The sequence below is a fragment of the Neoarius graeffei genome, chromosome 7, assembly GCF_027579695.1.
Source record: "Neoarius graeffei isolate fNeoGra1 chromosome 7, fNeoGra1.pri, whole genome shotgun sequence".
In the NCBI taxonomy this organism is placed as follows: Eukaryota; Metazoa; Chordata; class Actinopteri; order Siluriformes; family Ariidae; genus Neoarius; species Neoarius graeffei.
This window is the reverse complement of record NC_083575.1, coordinates 91160456-91176574: the sequence shown is the minus strand read 5'-3', so window position 1 is coordinate 91176574 and position 16119 is coordinate 91160456. Positions and strand designations below refer to the sequence as shown.

The 16119-nt window shown below is 40.5% G+C and overlaps 1 protein-coding gene across 3 annotated transcripts in view; it reads right to left on the bottom strand.

Moving 5' to 3' along the window:
- Nucleotides 1-15285, bottom strand: part of cep44 (centrosomal protein 44) — a 37151-nt gene extending 21866 nt beyond the window's left edge. For 2 of the 3 annotated variants that reach the window (XM_060926565.1, XM_060926567.1), the window contains exons 1-5: nt 15174-15285; nt 14826-14937; nt 10238-10385; nt 5562-5708; nt 3563-3661 (exon numbers count right to left, since the gene is read on the bottom strand). In XM_060926565.1, coding sequence (XP_060782548.1) covers nt 3563-3661; nt 5562-5708; nt 10238-10385; nt 14826-14914 — 483 coding nt within the window. In that variant the 5' untranslated portion in view covers nt 14915-14937; nt 15174-15285. Of the gene's footprint in view, nt 1-3562; nt 3662-5561; nt 5709-10237; nt 10386-14825; nt 14987-15173 lie in introns of all 3 variants that reach the window. The other variant, XM_060926566.1, reaches the window with a different exon arrangement.
- Between the last annotated feature and the right edge of the window lie 834 nt (nt 15286-16119).

The following is a 16119-nucleotide window of genomic DNA, read 5'->3' as shown; positions in this document are numbered from 1 at the left end:
TGTGAAAGCAGACCGGACCTAATCCGACAGTTTTGCTTTTTTGTACCTCGGGAGCTTCCGTCGTTTGTCGAGCATTATGGGAAACAGAGTCTTGACACTCCACCGCAAAGTGCAAACACTGTTTCGGTTGTCAAGGGAACCTTACAACAGTCGTTCAGTCATTCAGACCAGTGGTAGGCTAGACTACAGAGTACAAAAAACGAGTAGGGGGCAAACGTGGGCTGAGGAAGAAACACGTACCCTTGTGGATATATGGGCAGATGTCCACATATCTGAGCTTTTGGAGAGAACACACAAAAATGCCGACGTGTTTGCCGTATTCAGTGAGGAAATGAAGAAGGGGTTCACGCGCGCCCCAGAACAATGTCGGCTAAAAGTGAAGAAACTCCATCAGACCTACATTAAAATCAGGGACATTCTTTCAAAAAGTGGCGGTACTAGCGACTTGCGTGAAGAGCCAGAACTGTCACAACATGATGTGCGCTCATCAGCGCTATCCTCCGTGACTACTTTTGAACTTAACGCTTTGTGCGCGTGTCGTCTCTGACCAATAGCTGAACGACCTCAGGGCGCGTGGCTTTGTTGACAGATTTTGGTCCGCTTACTAAAATGTACAGTGTGAAAACAAACCGCACCAAAATGAAAAAAATAAAAAAAAAAACCACTTGGTTCGGACCAAAGCAAGTGAACTATCGAACTATCCTGGTCTGAATACACCCCTAGATCCATGATTATAGGATAGATTTTAACAGTGCTTCAATGATTTCTGACCTAAATAGTATTAATGTAAACACATTTGAAATTTCACCTTAAAGTTCAACATGCAAGTTAAACTGTTTTGTTATAGATTACTGAGGTCTATGATAGATTTGAAAATCTACGGGGATCCCTTAATTACCCATGATCAAGTCGTGTTGTAACAAAAATGTGCATGAAAATATGAACAGTGGTTTGCTCCATCTTACGCAATCCAATGAAGAGAATCGATCATCATGACCTCCTGTTGACCACAAAGGGATCTGAACCTCAGAACTGCCACCTTAAAATAAGTTGCTGTATTACTATAACTGTAATGATTTACACTACGTTCAGACTGCAACCTGAAACGACCCATATCCGATTTGTTGTGAAATCCGATTTTTTTGTTAGGCCGTTCACATTATCAATTATATGAGACTTGTATGCGATCTCCAATATGAACAGAAAACGACCCAAAAGTGTCCCGCATGCGCAAATTGATACGTAATAAGCACATCTACGTAATACGTAAACAAAACAAAAAAAAGCGCACTCTTCATGTTTAATGATTTGTTTGTTTGTTTGTTTGTTTGTTTAATTATCTGGTTAAAGTGTGAGGTCTCGTGTGTGTTTTTGTTTCTGAACTGAAATGAAAACGTGTAGCCTGGTAACAAGGGTTGACTCCTAAATGTCTCTCTAATTTCTATATAAGTGCACTACATGTTACTAGGAAGTAATGGATGTTTAAACTCTATATAGTGCACTCGAGCTTCAGTAGGCAGTCATTTGGGATGCGGCCGCTGTATTACCAAACTCTTAATTCAGGCTTAATCATTTGCACATATTTATTTCATCATATTAATAAACTTTTTCTTCATTTTTATAAAGATTTATTTAGATTGTTTATAGCCAGCTGAATTCTGCAACTTCTCTCAGCGCTGGCTCAAGGTGCAGAAACACCAGTGCAGTTTGCGATGGAGATGAGGCGAGACCTGGCGATGTGGTTTTTGTGGCGGCGGAACTCACACAATAATCTGATTAACAGCAGACTAATGAGACCGAAGGTGTCAAATTACTGGAAATTTCCAGAACAATCTTATAATCTTGTAATACAGGATGGTTTAAGTTATAAATCAGTTATAGAAACTGTTTTATTTAATCAGGCTAACAGATCAACATCCAGGTCCCTACCAAATCCACCATGAGCTTGATCAATTCTATAAAAGTCTATTTAAATTCTGAAAACTGTACAAATGTTGTTGTTTTCCACCAAAGAGGCGGGATTAGCCAACGCAGAATAGTGACGTTTGTCTCTTGTTGATGACGTGTAGGTCGCATGAATGCGACCTGTCCGGTCAGACTGCAGTCGCATGTGAAAATAACGGATATGCATCGGAATTAGGACCACATATCCAAGCGGCCTGGGTCGCATGTGAAAAAAATCGGATCTGTGTCGTTCAGATTGTCAATAACAAATCGGATACAGGTCGCATATGGGCAAAAAAAAAATCAGATATGGGTCGTTTCAGGGTGCAGTCTGAACGTAGTCTTAGAATGCAATTACCGTAATATATGTAGATGCAATTACCATAATATATGTATCACTAAGATGCACTGAAAAGAAAAGTAAGGCAACTGCATATTATAAAGTTTAAATTTTGGCACTTTATTAAATGGACTAGATTAAGATTAAAACACATTTAAAGGAAAAGAAAACTTAATTCATACATTTAAGTTTGCAGAAAGATTATGTATTTATAAAAACATTCATGAAGAGATTGTGTTAATAAGTGTCAAATGGAGCATAATTTCAAATAATAACAATAAGCGTATTTGGCAGTGTGACGTCACTGTGAGCCTTTACCAAAGAATAATCCGGAGCCGTCTTTTGTTAAATGGATCCCAGTGACATCACACTGCCAAAAATGCTTATGATTATTATTTGAAATTATGCGATATTTGACACATTTGGAGTGTTTATAAGGACATAATCTTTCTGCAAACCCAAACTAATGAATTAAGTTTTCTGCTCCTTTAAAGCAGATTAATTCTCCTCGGCTTTTGCTTGGCCCGATGTTGGGCAGCCCTCTCATAGTCCATCTCGCTGTCGTCCATGCTGATGTGGATTAATTTGTCCAGCGAGTCTTCTCCTCGCTTATTAAAATCAGTCGGCTTTGTCCGTCTGGTGCGGGACAACATCGGCAGCCAATGAGATCGCTTATAATGAATCGGAAACTTCCGGGATGTTTGACGTTTTCTTTCGATGTTTTTATTGGACGGTTTGAACACGTGATCTTGACACAGCCAACAGATTAGTTTGTTTACATCATACCGCGCGGACATATTACTTTGACAGAATCAACACAAACATTGGAAAAAAAGACCGCTTGTTTAACACAAATATCAATCAGTATGTAAATGGATCTGTTATTTGCTCTCCTATGTATCTAGTTACTTGTGGGTAGGAAATTTAATGTATCGGTATAAATCTAAGCGTATCGGATTTTAACTAAAGCGACTAAGCGTATCGGCAGGCAGAGCAAGCGTATCGGGCCCGACACGCTAAAACGCTTTGGGGAAAACCATGCAGCATCCATATATTAATCTCTAATGAAGCAGGGGATCATATTGGAAATAACTTGGAGCGCATATTACAGGACACGACCCACCTTGGAAAATAGTTTTGTGACGTCATTAGCAGTACAGCAATAAAGGTGTAATTACTGTATTATAGATTGCTTATTCACAGCTTAATATTAAACAATATGAATAACATTATTATTAATAATAATAATAATAATAATAATAATAATACTGGGCTTACTCTCTGGCCTGGTGTCCTCTGGGTCTCTCTGGGTGGTGAACATTCCACAGATTTAGAGTCAGAACGAGAGAGCTGCCTCCTTCTCAGCTGACCAACAGGCTGTAAAGTCAAAATTTACTAATAGTGAGCGACAAGTCATCAATTTACATTCAGAGAGCCAGTTCTGTTCCACTCTGGGGTGAAGAGAAATTAATTAAGCGATAAAACACTTTGCCATGCAGTTATCGGAAAATAATCAACGACAGGCTGGTGTGACATCACCGGATGCCAACTGTAGCTACTCTTACCACTCTGAAGTTGATTATTTTCCTGGAACAGCACATCCTGATTTTTTTTTTCTTTTTAAATTTGACTAAACACCAGGTCAGACTTTTTATCCGTTTATGGTTGCCAAACATCCAATTAGCTCTCCTGGCCTTTATCTTTTCAATATACTCAGACAACAAATACTGAACTTCTTACGTTACCCAGGACACCGGAGACTCCTTCAATAAACGTTAAATAAATCTCTCCTTACAGAACCTTCACTATATGTTTAATATTAAAGTAGAACTGAAGTCATTTTTAAACTTGCTTTATTTCTTAATTAACGTGTTGTTCAATTACGTTTTCGGTTTTAGTAACCTTATATCATGACTCGTATTGCAACTAATTGCAATTAAATATTATACTTATCGGCCTATTCGGTTTGTAGCCGTGTTGAATTTAGTTCGTTTGGTCCACAGCAGGTGTCACTTATCCGCGCGATCTTCACGAGACTTGTGCGAGACTTCGAAACGTGAAGAAGTGTCAGCCAGGTGTCAGTGCCGCCATTTTGAAAACTGTTTTCCAAACGTTTTCTAATATTGCACAAAAACGAGTTTAAATGACGATTACTGCCTACTTTTTTCAAACTTTCCTGATTGCCATCGAAACAAACAAAACTTCCGGCTTGATCACATCAGCATTCGAAAGAGGGCGCGCGCATCTTTTGACAACGTTGGCAGATGTCGGTGACTTTGATTTCCGCTGTACGTTTTACTTCCGTCCTACGATGTCTCGCACAGGTCTCAACAAATCTCGTTTACGGCCGTCGCTTTGACATACGGACTGATATATTACAGAGCATATTTCAAACACTCATAACTTGCTATAGCAGCGACAAAATAGCGATCAAACATGCATTCCGATATTTAATAAAATGAGATAAATAGAATTTTGATCATAAAAAATTTGCCTTCGGTTCTCCTTTAATCTGTTTATTATTACAAGTCTCTAAGTATGAGCTGTTGCTATAGCAACGGTAAGGTATTAGAACGAGTGCATTGATATGAATTAAATTACACCCAGCTCGAGTCGTACAGTTGTTTAACACATGAACACATGATCAGGATGCCGTTTAAATGAAACCAGCACGACGCGTGTACTGGGTTTGTAACTGTGCAAAAGTCTTAGGTGCATATAAAGAAATGCTGCCGACCAAAAACGGCTTAAAAATAATGAAATTAAATGTTTAAACATTAAAAAAAAAAAAAAAAAAATACTACAAACAGTAATCAGTGAGCCATAATAAATGAAACAAAGTCAGTATTTGGTGTGAGACGACCCTTTGCTTTAAAAAAAAAAAATAGTCATCTCAGGTCCAATGAGTGCAGTTTTATGCGGAATCCTTTTTTAATCTGAAAAGTGCTCTCTCGTGGAATACGCTGCTCAGACATATTACAAACATTTAATTCTGTAACATTTAATTTTGTGCTGGAAACAAAAAAAAAAAAAAGAACGTTTGTAACTCTAAAATGTTTTTGTCATGTTGTGACTCGATAATGTAGAAGCTATAAAATAGAAATCTATAACAGTTTGTATTACAAAATAATAGGGGGGCTAAGACTTTTGCACAGTACTATATATATATATATATATATATATATATATATATATATATATATATATACACACATTTTTTTTTTTTAACCCCAGAGCGTACATTAGAAACAGAAGCAGTATGTAACACAATCCACACCTTGGTGCCTTTAGTGAGCTGTTTGTGTTTGTCCAGGACGAAGCCAATGATGTCGCAGAGAAGAGCGATCTTCCTCTCAGCAAAACCAAACTGCAGGAACTGCTGCTTAGTCAACAGGGGTTTATAATTGAAGAGATCACGCAGGATCTAAAACACACACACACACACACACACACACACACACACACACACACACACACAGAGTTCACCAGTTCAGCATTCTCTATGCCTTAAAGCTAGACGGTCTTTCAATTTCATAAAATCAGTGAAATTTAGTTCCCTCTGAAATTTGGTCATTGTGATGCATGTTTATCTCTGTAATATCTCAAAAAAAAAAAAACCAGGCCATTCTGTGGCTGGGAAGTTACTTATTTTGAAGGAATTCCCGAGCAAATGTGCATGAAATCACGTGCTTCGCGCAGTCAAGCAGAGAAAGGAAGTCCGGTGTGTGCATGCGTAGGTTTTCATTGACCGTGCACAGACTCAGTTACGTCATTTTGCCGTGAGACGAGGAGCTAATCATAACATTTGCATTGCAAGTTCAGTACTCAAGTTGTGACATAAAATATGACCGAGCCAATGGATCCTACACATCAAAAGCTGGTTAGACTGTTTCTCCTTATCATAAATATTGTAATTAGTGAAGAACATGCTGCAATTAGCCCAAATATGTAACTTTTTGAGGCGAACTTGAGCCGGGTCCCTCATCTCCTTGAAGTCCATTTTTCATTGAGCATATTCTAGCCAATATTCGTTAGTTATAACAAAAATTATGTCTCGATTTCACAATGTAAATTGCTAACTTTAGGACTGCAGTGGTCATGAACAGTTTTGCACTCAAGTTTCCATCAAGGAAGAGTTTAGAACATCGACGAAACTGACTTCATGTTAAAACTGTTAAAACTGTTAAAAATGTTATAATCACGTTGTCTGTTATCACCCAAATGAGGATGGGTTCCCTTTTGAGTCCGGTTCCTCTCGAGGTTTCTTCCTCATGTTGTCTGAAGGAGATTTTCCTTGCCACTGATAAATTAGGGATAAAATTAGCTCATGTTTAAAGTCATTTAAATTCTGTAAAGCTGCTTTGCGACAATGTTTACTGTTAAAAGCGCTATACAAATAAACTTGACTTAAATATTATTCCTGTGTATTAGATAGTTGACATAGAAGGTCCTTTTTTTATCATTGCGATGGTGAAGACCGCTGAGCAAAAACGTGTGTAATTAGACTATACACCTATATTGCACAACTTCTGGTGAACAACCTCTGGATTCACTATCGCACTGTGCAGTTTACTTTGTTGAGCAAGACAGTATATGGTTCTTTTTGACTGTGGCAGCAAGGGCGTGGTCAAGCACTGGTTTGCGAATGGAGCGTGAGGCAGAAGAAGGTGCTGTGTGTTTGTGTGTGCGTGCGTGTGTGTGTGTGCAGTAAGAAGGAGCAGGGAGTGAGGATCTCTTCCCCTGGCTGAAATCACATCGCTGCAGTGGCACACAGTTTATTTTGAAACTGCTGAAAAGTGTGTTGTGTTGTGACAGTTTAAAAAAATAAATAAAAACGAAAGTGACCTTGATCCCGCCTGCCTGTTTCGTTCAGCTTTTTGATTTTGTTTGCTCATGTTTTTGCCAAACCCAATGTTCAGAAGTAATAGTTTTGGGAATACGAACCCTTCTCTATCTTTGTAATGCCACTAATAGACTTTCCTAAACTCGACTTTAGTAGAACCTCGTGAATTTCCTGTATAACCCACCCGTTTCAGACACGAGCCCGAGGAGAGAAAAAAAAAAAAACTAAAGTTTGGTCCTGCGTTTCCTTTCCTTCGCAATACAGGGTCTTTTCTTCTCATTTTCCGTTACTGTAGTCGGTCTTCCATGTTTCATTCGCACACTCACTTGCTCCATTGTTCTCTCAGGTTGCAAATTTGTATCCTGCAATGTGTTGTGAACGGGAAAACCCCACCACATCATGCATGACGTAGTATCTTGGTTTAGGTCACAGTGAGGCAAGAAAAAAAATGGTGGAGAATTTAGAGCCACAGGGCTTTAAATTCATTAACTGTTCTTTTAGGGAAAAAAAAGTAATAAAATTTGAAGTCTGTGATTCAAATTCATTAGCTGTCAGTCCACTAAAAAAAAAAAAAAAAAAAAAAAGATTGGTGTCAGGGAAAATTCTTTTTATGGCCTAAATTTAAAAAAATCTGAAAGGGAGTCCACTTTTAAGCTTATTAAATGTAAATCTTCATACAGTACAAGTGTAAAAACTAAATTCAACTCCTTTTAGTCAGTAAATAAATCCATACATGAAAAAAAAAAAAAACCACACACACACACACACAGATGCAGAATTTATCACAATATCATATTGTTATATGATTATCAGGGTTGAGAATGAAAAATATTTAAAAAGTCTGAAAAAACCAGGGCGGGGCCCATGGCCCAAGGGGGCGGGGCCCATGGCCCAAGGGGGCGGGGCCCATGGCCCAAGGGGGCGGGGCCCATGGCCCAAGGGGGCGGGGCCCATCGCCCAAGGGGGCGGGGCCCAGGGGCTAATGATTTTTGGCTTTTTTTTTTTTTTTTTCCCCCAAACCATTAATTTTATCAGCAAAAAGTTGCAATGTATTTGGAAATAAATTCCCCTTCTTGGTGGACTACCAGGTGAAAATGATTAATATGGTACAAGAGACTTGTTTTTAATCAATTCACATTTGATGATTTCAAAAAATCAATGCACCTTTTAATATAAACGAGCTCTACAGTATTATATTTCTGCATTTTTGCTATTCATGTCTTTGAATGCTCTAATCCTTTACAATGAAGTGCAAACCAGAAAAAAGTTCTGTCATATAATTCTCTTAAGCTTTCTTCTGATGTTATCATGGTAGCAGGAGGTCTTGCATATTAAGCAGGCAACATTCAACATCACTCATCACTTCCCTTTCAACTGTTGTGTGTACTAACGAGGTTTTATCTGGACAGGATGCTGTGTAATGTAATACAGATACCATACGGTCAATCTGAAGATCGAGATGGTGATTTTGAGCTAAAGAACAGGCATGTACAATGGGCATTACATATTGGAATTTTTTTTTTAAATCAAAAACTATAAGTTCATCTCGGCCTAAAAAAATGTGGGCAGACGCTCCCGAGCGGCACATCCCAGCAATTCCCCCCCATGAAATGAGCAATAAGTAGGAGAGTTACACACGGTATCATACCTAAAATTTTATCAGAAATATAGATATGATACTATGATTCTCCCCAACATGCTACATTAGACAAGCTAACCTCATTTATAAAAAGATGCACACTTATATATGACATGTATTTGATATATATGATGTATATTCATACATTGTTACTTTACGGAAATCTTCAATAAGTTTTGTCTTTTCATGACAGCCTGTTGTAGACCTAAATATAATGCACATGAACTGACACTCCTCACCTCAACATGTCCTTTACAATCATTTAAGCCACCATGGGCAATGCTGAAACCACTGCTGCAAACAGTACATCGCGCGAAACTGTCAGTATTTTCTACCCTTATTAGACAGGGAGATTCTTTTGTGTAATCTGAGCTGAAGTGGGTTTTGTACCTTCGTTTTTTGGGGCGCGCGCTCTCTCTCTGCTATGCCGGTCGGTCCTCGAGAAAAGGGATAAAAGCCCGCCCACACAAAGCTGATTGGCTTATTTTGCTGAGTAACCCAATCAGGATGCTCTTTGTCTGGCATGCGCTACATGAACAGGCACACAGGCAGTGTTGCCACATTGGGTGGTTTTAAGTGCATTTTGGCGGGTTTTGAACATATTTTGGGATGGAAAACGTCAGCAATATCTGGCAACACTGCACACAGTCTCCCTCGCGCGCGCACATTCTAAGATGCGTGATGCAGACCTTAAATGTTGCGCGCGCACGCTCTTGCTCGCTTCTATCAATATGCAGGAGACTCCCGGAAGTTCTGGGAGACTTGGGATGTCTGCGTTATAAGGTGACCACAGATCGTTAATCATACCCCCCCCCGAAAATTTCTCAACGGATTTACATCGATCTCAAAAACGATCATTTTGGTCTGAAAAAGTCGGAAATCCGCCGATCGGCGGAAAATTCTCATCCCTGGATTATAATCGCCCAGCCCGACTCGAGTTTCATTTCAGTCTACACGAGTCACAGTGAGGAGGAGAACCTCCGGCTTCACCATCAGCCAAATGCACAACACCACACCAACACCACACCAGGTTAACAAACACGTCTTTCAATTTTCCTTTCCTCCTTCATGTTAAAAATTGGAATTACTCAGCAGCTGGCGTGGGGAGACAGTGAGCCAGGGAAATAAATCAGATGCTCAGGGAAAACCTTCTGGTCCTAATAACCTGCTGGAGATGAGGCTTTTCAAACTGATAAGAACAAAACCAGGTCATGCAATTTGCCTGATTGTAAATCTATCACTGTATTTTTGGACTCTGAAATACGAGCTGCATTAACATAGTGGCCTTTTTACTTTTTTTATTTTTTTTATTTTTACATGGTCTGGTACTGCCTTTAAAACAGCACTAAGGTTCTGAAGCTGGCTGAGTCGACGCGGAGTGTGTGTAAAACTTCATCAGGAATGCTGTTACGAACTTCACGTCACAATTCTCCGTTTTCTATGAGCAAGAGTGTACAAACTTTTGACTGACCTTGTAAACAGACTCCATGAAGCTCAGGTCATTTTTTCCTGTGAGCTCGATGCCGAACTCCACCAGATGTTCAGCCACAGCAGTGGAGAAGGAGGTGAAGGCGTAGCTGACGATGGGGAGACAGCACGACGGATCTCCTTTAGCTAACCTGCTCCAGCCGGAGGGGAAAAACAACCACAACAACGCAGGTTAACACTTATGGAGGTTTTTGGGGCGATGTCTCATGCAGATGTGTGGAATCTGTGGCAATGAGGACTGCAGCTGTTCTGGTGGCTTGTGTTTGTCCAAAAACCTTACGACAGCACTTCACGGTGCGTTTTCATTTAAGGATGTTTATGTTCTTAGAATAAATGCATTAAAATCAAAGGTTAGATGTCTCACATCTGAGTGAGTGAGCGAGCGAGCGAGTCAGTGTATGAGTGAGTCAGCATGTGAATGATTCAGTGAGTGAGTCTTAGTGAGGCAGAAGCACTGAATGAATGAGTCAGAGAGTGTGTGAATGAGTCAGTGTTAGTGAGTGAGTGAGTGATTCAGTGAGTGAGTCTACATCTACAAAAAGAAATGAAAAAATGCTCATATATGAGTGAGTGAATAACTTAGTGTGCGACATAGGCCGAATCCCATTTCACCCCTTGGACCAACCCCTTGGCCCTTCCCCTCCATTTTGCGCGTTCACGTGAAGGGGTAGGGGTATCCCAATCCCAGTTAACGCGGAGGGGGAGGGGAAGGGGTAGGGCTTCTGTACCCCTCCAAACGGAGATTTTCCTGGAGCTGACTCCGAACGAAGGGGTTTGAGTGATTTCCCACAATGCCATGCGGATTTCAGCGAGATTTCATGCGGATTTCAGAAAGATGGCGGTTCCCGCGGCGAAAGATTGTCATAAATGTATTTTCTCCATTATTTACGTGTTTTAAGTTGTTATCCAGAGGAAACACGCCGCTTGATTCGCTTTCGAGCTGAGAATGAGCAGCGATTTCTGAAATCCAAGCTGCTGCTAAAAAGCTTTGGGAGTGAGTATTGTTTTCGGTTGCTTGACTGCGTACGTTTTGTTCTGTTATTCTCGCTTTTACTGTTTACATGAGTGTTCTGACACCTCATTCTGTCGGATGTGGTGCACAAAGCGCCAAAGATATCCCATTCAAAAGTGGTGTTAGTTAACAAATCACACCCTGCCAGCAGAGATTTCTGCCTCTGGCTCTGACTGTAGCGGCTGGTCGCAGCCAATGACGCGTCGCGTTTTGCTAACGTAAACGCTGACGGAGGTACGCGATGACGTATGCGATCGTTGAAGGGCTATCCCAATACGTAAGGGTTGAATTTCAAGCCCTATCCCTTGTAGCTCAGTTTCAAGGGGAAGGGCCAAGGGGAAGGCGGAGGGGAAGGGGTAGAAATTAGAATTGGGATTGGGCCATAGTGGGCGAGTCAGAGCGTCAGTGTGTGATGCAGCGAGTACATGATTGATTCAGTGAGTGATTCTTTCAAAATGGTGTTCCTTAAATATATCAAACTTTTCAGTCTTATTTTGCCTCTGTCCCAACTTTTTTCTAACGGTGAAAACGTGTTATAAAAGGAAAGGTGATGTAATACGCTGGTAATAAAACCTCTATCCCAACTTTTTTTTTGAGTGTGTTGCAGGCATCAAATTCTAACTTCGTTTATATTTACAAAATACAATTAAGTTGGTCAGTAAAACTATTGAAAATCCTTTCTTTGTACTAGGGGTCGACCGATAATCGGCCTGACCGATATATCGGGCCGATATTCTGCATTTTTAGGGTTATCGGTATCGGCCATAATTTCCACCGATATGCCGATTACATGCCTTTTTGCAGCCATTTCGCTCCTAACGCGACTGTCACTGCATGTCCTTTCCTGCACTCGCCGCTCTGAGTTCAAGAACACGGTCCCGCCCACCACAACATCTGATTTGTTTGGCACAAGAGATATAGCCAATCAACACGCGTAGCTAACCGCTGTGAACTGTTTCAAGGCGGCCGTACGGGCACTCGGGCAGAAGCAGATCCCACTTCAAGGTAAGGACACGCTGCTTTTGCTGCAATAAGTCACAAACATACAAGTTGCAAAAGCACAACATCATTATATGTTTACGTTCTTCATCTACTACTCGTTAAAATTGTCCATTTGCATCTGTGTAGCCAGGCAAACTTAGCTTACGGAAGGAAGCACTTGAATTAGCCTACAACCAACTAGTCTCGCTGAAACTACATGTAACATAGGCTGCAGTCATTTTTAAATCCCCGTCTGGAAACGTTGTGAATGTGTCAGTAGTTCTACTCGAACAGTAGAATGACAGCCATACAGAGAGGTGGTCGGGGGAAGACGAAATAAAACGTAGTGTTTGTGTTCTGTAGGCTAGCGCAAGCCTACTGGCTATTTGTTATGGTGATGAGTAAACTTCATGGCGTGACTCATGCTCAGAAAGCGCATTGCACTTGTATATGTTGGGTAACTTTATAAAGCGCTATTTGAACAGTTAAACAAGCCAGGTGTGATATGGCACTAGTAGGCTGTGTAATACTGTAGGGAGTTTGTCAGGACGCTTGTTGTGGGCTCAGTAATTAATTGTGTCGTGGATGCACACTTGCTTGGATAAACGCTAATGAACGAAATACATCAATTAAACTCTTGACTTAAATGTTCTTATGCTACTTCACATTGCGTTGTAATGTACTCCACTAGTATTTATAATTCTTGCGCAAGTGATTCTCCTCACTCGCGCTTCTGATTCGGAAAGCGATATACTCTTAAAGGAGCAGCCGCTCCTTTTAACCAGAGCTTTTAACATGCAGAGCAACTGTGCTTCCTTCACTACAGTATAATCCTCCTAAATTGGGAATATTAGGCTTGGGCATTAAAAGCATTAGAATGTAGATGGTTACTTAAGTTGTTACATAATAGGGAGTGATAGCCTACTTTATGTTTGATTTTACTTTTTAAAAAATGCTGCAGGCAGCTCCCTACACTTGATTTGTTATTTAAAAACTACTTGAAGTTGGTAAGTCTTACTTAGTTCTTAGTGTAAAAGAATCCAGAGTGTATTTTCATTTATTTTCCACTGAAAATGGTGAGCTGTAATATAGTAGGGAGTGATTTATTTTTTATTGGTGAATATTTATTTTATTATTATTTTCTCATTTTATTCTAACTAATGTTTGACTTTATTGTACAAATGCTGCTGGCATCTCCCTGCACAAAATTTCATGTTCAATTTTACAATTAAACATACATTTCATGGATATGAAGGTCTGTGTCAGTGTGTGCTATGTTTAATTTCATGTGAATTATAATGTTTACATTTATCGGTTATCGGCATCCCAATTCCATAATAATCGGTATCGGCCCTGAAAAAAACATATCGGTCGATCCCTACTTTGTACTTTTGTCAGTTAAATAAAGGTTCGCACAAAATAATAATCACAGATTTTTGTTTTCATTGTATTTTGGAAAATATCCCAACTTTGCTGGAAGTGGGTTTAGTAGATGTAGACTCACCAAATAACTCACTCACCGAATCACCCATTCACCGAATCACTCACTCACGCACCGAATCACTGAATCGCTCACCCATTCACCAAATCACTCACTCACCCATTCACCAAATCACTCACTGACCGAATCACTCACTCACCCATTCACCAAGTCACTCACTGACCGAATCACTCACTCATTCACCAAGTCACTCACTGACCGAATGACTCACCCATTCACCAAATCACTCACTGACCGAATCACTCACTCACCCATTCACCAAGTCACTCACTGACCGAATCACTCACGCATTCACCAAATCACTCACGCATTCACCAAATCACTCACCCATTCACCAAATCACTCACCCATTCACCAAATCACCCATTCACCAAATCACTCATCCACCAAATCACCCACCCACTCACCACATCACTCACCTACTCATTCACATCACCCACCCACCCATTCACCACATCACCCGCCCACCCACTCACCACACCACCCGCCCACCCATTCACCACATCACCCATTCACCACATCACCCGCCCACCCATTCACCACATCACCCATTCACCACATCACCCGCCCACCCATTCACCACATCACCCGCCCACCCACTCACCACACCACCCGCCCACCCATTCACCACATCACCCATTCACCACATCACCCATTCACCACATCACCCATCCACCACATCACCCATTCACCACATCACCCATCCACCCATTCACCACATCACCCACCCATTCACTGAATAACCGAATCACTCACGGGAAATAACAAATCACAGATTTTTGGTTTTATTGCATTTTGAAAAATATACTAACTTTTTCTGGAAATGGGGTTACTACCAAAAAAAAAAGGAAAAAAAAAAAGCTCACATGTGCGAGTCGACTCTCAACGTCCACCTAAAAAAAAAAAGGAGTCGACTCTAATATCCGACTCACCACTAGAATATAACTCACTGCGGAACTGCCGTGACTTCACAAAAAAAAACAAACCCAAACCTGTGAAACATCAACACTGTTACCACACAGACAGGATTTCCGTATTAATTCTACACTCTCTCTAAGTTCGAAATGTATTTCCTACCCCTGATAGTCCACATCTCTGGGGTATTTTACAGAGCGGAGACAAGCCTGCAGCTTCCGGAGACTTCCTTTCACATCCCCTGTCGCCATGCTCGCCTTCTTCCTCCCTCAGCCTGCACACCGACAAGCAGCCGTTAGTCCTCTCATTACCGCCACAGCCTTCTATTCACCTCAGATGGACAAAAAGTTTAGTTTTATAAACATGTATAAAATCACACTGAGTGGCCGCTCCTCCTCTCACAGCAAAACATTCACTCGCCGAGGAAAGCACACTTTAGCTGTTAGCCAGGAAGTCCGCGAAATAAACTAATTCCGTGAATGCAACAATAATAACGCTGTGCTATATTACCTCACAGCACTGAGAAAGCAGGCACAGTAACTATTAATCAGCTTCAGCCTTCTTCAATAGCATTCGCCTTACTTAGCTTTACCGAAAAAATCGACCATGGTTAAATCCCAAATCACTCACTCTCCACTATACAAGTGCACTTAGGAGTGTATTAAATAACCCATTCTACACCCTACTTAGTGCACTAGAAGAGCAACAGGACGCCATTTTAATTCATCCCGTTCTGCGTTGTGATTGGTTTCCATTCAGTTGTACGTTATTAACACTATCTGTTTATTCCACATCGACACATTCGCTACAAATGCCTTCAATTGCAATAAAGTAAAAAAAAACCGTATCTATCTATCTATCTATCTATCTATCTATCTATCTATCTATCTATCTATCTATCTATCTATCTGTGGTTGAGACAGAGACAAGAAAGAAAGAAAGAAAGAAAGAAAGAAAGAAAGAAAGAAAGAAAGAAAGAAAATCATGGATAAAAAGACAGACAGACAGACAGACAGATAGATAGATAGATAGATAGATAGATAGATAGATAGATAGATAGATAGATAGATAGATAGATTAACATATAAACTATCCATCCATCCATTATCTGTAACTGCTTATCTATCTCCACCAGTATTTTGTTATGGAGTAGCCTACCTAATCATATACAGAATCTCAGGTCCAAACCCCAGTTTCAGTCTCAGGTTAAAGAATTTTTATTCAGTAGTTATTGTCCTGGGGTCAACTGTGCAGGAAAATGGGGGCTGCGATAGTGAGGTGAGAAAGAGAGTGCAGGCAGGGTGAAGCAGTTGGAGAAGGATTTCGGGAGTCATTTGTGATAGGAAAGTCCCAGCAAAAGTGAAAGGTAAGATGTATAAGACAGTAGTGAGACCAGCTGTGATGTACTGTATGGATTGGAGACCGTACCCTTAACGAAGAGACAGGAGGCAAAGTT